General features: G+C 41.0%; 1 protein-coding gene across 1 annotated transcript; it reads right to left on the bottom strand.

Moving 5' to 3' along the window:
• Positions 1 to 2,325: 2,325 nt before the first annotated feature.
• LOC141445952 (uncharacterized) lies at positions 2,326 to 3,104 on the bottom strand. Its single transcript, XM_074112186.1, has 2 exons — positions 2,662 to 3,104; positions 2,326 to 2,581 (listed from the first exon to the last, which is right to left on the bottom strand). Exons 1-2 carry the CDS (start codon positions 3,102 to 3,104, stop codon positions 2,326 to 2,328), a joined length of 699 nt encoding a protein of 232 aa, XP_073968287.1.
• Positions 3,105 to 5,244: the final 2,140 nt, after the last annotated feature.

Genomic DNA, 5,244 nt, shown 5'->3' with positions numbered 1-5,244 from the left:
TATATAGCATCACGTTACATAGCACAACGTTAATACGTAGGACGGTATATAATATTACGTTATATTGTATTAGCGTATAACATATAACGGTATATAGTAATAACAGATATAGTATTGCGTTATACAGTATTCCTCAATAACGTCTATCGTTATATGGTGTTACGTCATAGCATATTGCGATATATAGTACAACGTTATATGGTAGCACATTATATCGTATTACGTTATACAGTAAAACGCTATATGGTACTAAGTTATAACGTATTACGCTGTGTACAAACTGCGGGATATCGTATAACGTTATGTCATATTACGTTGTAACGTATAACGTTATATAGTATGACATTATATGGTATTGTGTTATATCGTCCTATGTTATATAGTATTACACGATAACATACAACATTTTATGTTATTAAATATAATTCATTACGTTATATTGGATAATGTTCTGTGATATTTCGTTATAACGTATGACGTCATATGGTACAAGGTTATATGGCATTACGTTATATCGTTTTATGTTGTATAGTATTGCATTATAACGTATAACGTTATATGGTATGACGTTATAACGTATTAAGTTATATAGTATTGCGCGATAACGTATAACGTTATATGGTATTACATCAGAACGTATTACTTTATACATGTCGGGTTATGATTTAGAATTGGGTTAGGGGCGTGTAATGAATTTTTACCAGGATTATTCTTCGTTGTTACACGATCGAGGTAGCGTTTATTAACACAAGTATGGGTGTTACAAGTTTGGCAATTGGCCGCGGTATCTAGACACTAATGACATTCACCTTTAGTTCCATATAACGAATCTGCGGTCAACGGGATAGCAGATATACTTTGCTCTAAAGTCTAAGTAGGACTCGACTTACTTTTCGCTATACAAGGATTACTTAATTAACTCTTTATCGAAACGTGGATTATTCACCGATCGTACAGACACTAGATACATGAGTAATGAGACTGCAAGAAAGGAATGTCTTTCGGTCACGATGACACAGCAGAGAAGAACTATGATGGGTTGTGCCTAAGGGCACGAGATATTTGGATTCGTCGAGGAATGCCAGCGCTCAGATGGTGTAGGAAAAGGACGTTGTTGTTAATTGGTTAATTTCTGTGTTGGTGGTTAGAAAAGGATATTAGCTTCCCTTGAGAGAATGTTCCTAGTGGGAAGCGTCGTACGCGAAACAAGCAGATCTCCCGCACCTTCTCGCAATAGGAGACAGATTTACGGTCAGATAGAATAAAGACTGTTCGTCAATTTGAAGGACCTTAGTTGACTTAATCCTAAGATATATAGCGGGTTCTCATGCTAGTTGAATATATACTGTGAATGATGCATCGAAATCTGGCGATCATCTTGCCCGAAGAATGGGATCTGTGCATGGCGAGCCACGGGGCCGTTGGAATGTTTACTGTTAAGTGTCGGTACGGCTAATTCTTTAAAGGAGAGCTATGCAATTCTATACCTCTGTTAGACGAGGTATGTTTATCCCGTGATCGCAGCTACGTTCTGTGACTAGTTGTCGCCTCGAACCTAAGCTCATTATCTCAAGTCTCGAACAATTGTGTTTGGGTTATTTTGTAAAGGCTACAATATTGTGGGTTTTCCAAGTAATTCTAACGGGGGGCCGGTGTGCTTTTTTCTCCGACATGGCCATCCTGACAATCGCACGCCCTCGGATGTATCTAGAATATTGGGTTTTCCCAACGTTAGACTCCATATAAATGATGTTCTATACAATTTAACTAATTGTCCAAATAGTTCAAGGGTCCTGTTTCACAACATAAAGTTTGATCAAATGTTCGATAAAAAAAAAAAAGAATTAAAAGGGAGCAGAAATCAAGAACGTCATGATTAGCATTCGAAGTACTAGTTGCATTCTGTGAATTATTAGTCCGACCGTAATGACATAATGGACCATTCTCGACCTCGTACCTGGACCATTCTCGACCTCGTACCTGGACCAATCTCACTTCTCTGGATCATATTACCACACTGAGCGTTTGTGGAAACACTATGTTAGATGCTATGACTATAGTGCTAATGATACCTGAATTGAATTGGGCAACGGTGTGTTGATCTCGCATTTAATTTCTTTGGACCACATGACTACCCGTAAGCGGATGTGATCCATTATGCTCGATTTTACACCTTACTATATCAGATTGCCACACTGGACATGTGAGAGAGCATTGAACTTCATCGTATCGCCACACTGGGCGTGTCGTAAGATGGCTGAGTGCCACACTGGGCATATCGTAAAAAGGCTAGGTACAACACTGGGTATATGTAACCTCGTTCTGCTAAGTGCTATGGTAATGATGATCCTGTGATATCGGGGTACTCGTATCGTCATGGTTACTGTTCCCATCATCACCGCAGACATCCAACTCAGTAGGAGCGCAAGTATCTGGCATTTTCTTCAGCCTATCATGACTGTATTTATACGACCGTTCGCCGTCTAACGTTTTTAAAATGTATCTATCTCCTTCCAAAATTTCTGATATCACAAATGGACCCCTAAATTTCGGATCTAGTATCGTTTGATTCCTTTCCTCACTTTTTTTTTAAGTACAAAGTCATCGAAATTGAATTTAACTACTTTGGCTTTCGTTTTATCGAATCTTTCTTTATCGCACTTAGCGCTGTTCTCTATATTTTGTATGGCCTGTTGTCTTACGTTGGAGATATCTATTTCCTTTTCTTCGGTATTTTCAGGTAGTAGTAACCCGTAGGGTCTTGCTGTTTTACCAATTAATAGTTCTAACGGACTCGATTTAGTCACACGATTGGTGGTGCAATTTAAAGCTAATTGTATTTCGCCGATCGTGTCTTGCCATGATCGCCCGGTCGTTTCTACTGTTGTAAACATGTTCTTTAACGTGCCCATAGTACGCTCTACCTGCCCATTCGCTCTACTAGCACCGGTTGCTATTAAGTGGAGTTTAATGTGTTTATTCTGACAAAAATCTTGTAATTCATTACGCGTGAAACATCTCCCTTGATCCGCTATTATCCGAGAGGGACTGCCGAATAGGAATACGGCAGATATATGCGCCTTAACGGTGCTGCGGGAGTCCATCTTACGAATATGGTGTAAGTATACGAATTTGGTAAAGGCATCGATCAAAACAATAACGTCTTCTTTCGAATCGTTTTTGCCGCTCAGCTTGCATGTTATGTCTATGTAAACTGTATGTCAAGGTATGCTGATCTCAGGTATGGGATGTAATTCGGCTTGTACTATACCTAAATTCGCCTTAGAAATCTGACAAGCATGACAGTTCTCTACGAATTTGCGAACATATTTCGCCATCTCTTCGAACCAGTAATACTTGTACAGTTTCTCGAGCGTTTTTATCTTAAACTAAGCGCATAATTGACTGGTGTATGTGATTAGTAACGGACCACCTGAAACCTCTTGGTACGATGAGCAATCAGAGGCTTCTGTCTCTCCTTTGTACTTTACGGTAAAGGGTATTTGCAGTTTGTTGGCGATTTCAGAGATTGGGGGGTCGCGTCGTTGTTCCGGTAGTAGCAATCTTCTGAGATATCGGCCACATAAATTTCCTTTTCTTTGATCTTGTTAGTTGTGGTACGGTCACTGTCTACAGGGTTACGCAAAAAGGAATCTACGTGGGTCATTCGTTTACCTTCTCGGTACATGATGTCAAAAGTAAAAGTTTGTAAGTAAGCTCACCACCTATAACCCCTGGTAATAATTCGACTATTCGATGCGTCTTATATTCCACACCTGCTGCCAAATGCAACGCACAGCATTCGGTTTACGCAATATCAATTCTGGGCCCTGTCACATACAGCGTAATTGCAATTTTTTATATTTAGGAATAAATATTCCATTGAACGTATATCCGTTTCTATTTAAGATATGTCAACAATTCGGGGCGCGTTACACTTCACACCTGCTGCCAAATGAAGCGCACCTCATCTGGTTTGCGTTACGTCAACACTGGTCCCTGCCAAACCCACTGAATTTACAGTTCCGCATATTCAGGATTCAATATTAATTTGATTGCGTCTCGACCGCTATTGGAGATATGTCGTCAATTCGATGCCTGTTATATTCCACATTCTCTGCCAAATACAGCCCTCTTGCTCCTGTTTATGCTATTACAACTCTGGTCGCGGTAAAATACAACGTCTTTGCAATTATGAATGTTCAGGCTTAAATATACAATTGAACGTGTCTCAGTATCTATTGCAGATATGTCGATATTTGGATGCGCTCTATACTACACATTTGCAGCGAAATACAGCGCACATAAGCAGTTTTTCGCTACGTCAGCTCGGTGCCCTGTCAAATCAAGCGTAATTGCATTTTGCAGGTCCTGTCTTTTATATTCAATTGAACGTATCTAGGTTCCCATTGGAGATATGTGGACAATTTTATGCGCGTTACAATCCACATTTGTCGTCAAATACAGCGCACGTTGCTCGGTTTGCGCGGCAGATAAATACCTACGAATGTACCTCGGTATGCATGACTTCTACTGACGTTTCGTACCGGGGGCAGCAAGAATTCCTCAACCACTCAAGGACTTCTTGTAAAGCACAAAGGAGCGCAATGCGTCCATTGAGTGGTCCGAACAATCCGAAAAGAACTTCCGCGTGTCGAAACGCGCCTCAGATGATACGACAATGTTAGCGCAGCCGATTCGCTGCGCGCCCGTTAGCCTCGCTGTACACCGCGATGTACACCCGATGTATACCGCGGTGAAACTATTTATACACGCCGTCGAGGGAACAGAAATCGCAATCTACAAAGATCATAAACCCTTGATAGACGAGTTTGACCAATATCTTGTCAAGTGTTCGCAATGACAATTTTGACGGTTGGACCAGTTCGGACGATTTACGACCAATAATCGGCACATTAAAGGGATAGACAATAACGTAGCCGACACTTTATCCCGGATTGAAGCGATCGGTAAATCCGTACATCATCAAACGTTAGTCGCCACGCAAGAGAAGGGTAACGAGATGCGTGAAATCATTACCGCCGTCTCATACGCGCTGCAATTGAAAAAAGTACGTATTCCCGATCAAGGGGTCGGAACTTACTGCGATATCTCGACCTAAATCCTGCGACCATAGGTACTCGAACCATCACGACACAGTGTAGTTTAGTCACTGCATGGACTTTCCCATCCGAGGATATCTGATACGCAAAAATGGTTGACGACGCGTTTCGTCTGGCCGTC

Source organism: Bombus fervidus, unplaced genomic scaffold, assembly GCF_041682495.2.
Source record: "Bombus fervidus isolate BK054 unplaced genomic scaffold, iyBomFerv1 scaffold0020, whole genome shotgun sequence".
NCBI classification, from domain to species: Eukaryota; Metazoa; Arthropoda; class Insecta; order Hymenoptera; family Apidae; genus Bombus; species Bombus fervidus.
This window is presented reverse-complemented; position numbering and strand designations above follow the sequence as displayed.

Coding starts and splice junctions, on each gene's coding strand:
- LOC141445952 (XM_074112186.1), bottom strand. CDS start 3,104: ATGGACTCCCGCAGCACCGTTAAGGCGCATATATCTGCCGTATTCCTA. Junction 2,582..2,661: donor AATATAGAGAACAGCGCTAA/GTGCGATAAAGA, acceptor TTAAAAAAAAAG/TGAGGAAAGGAATCAAACGA.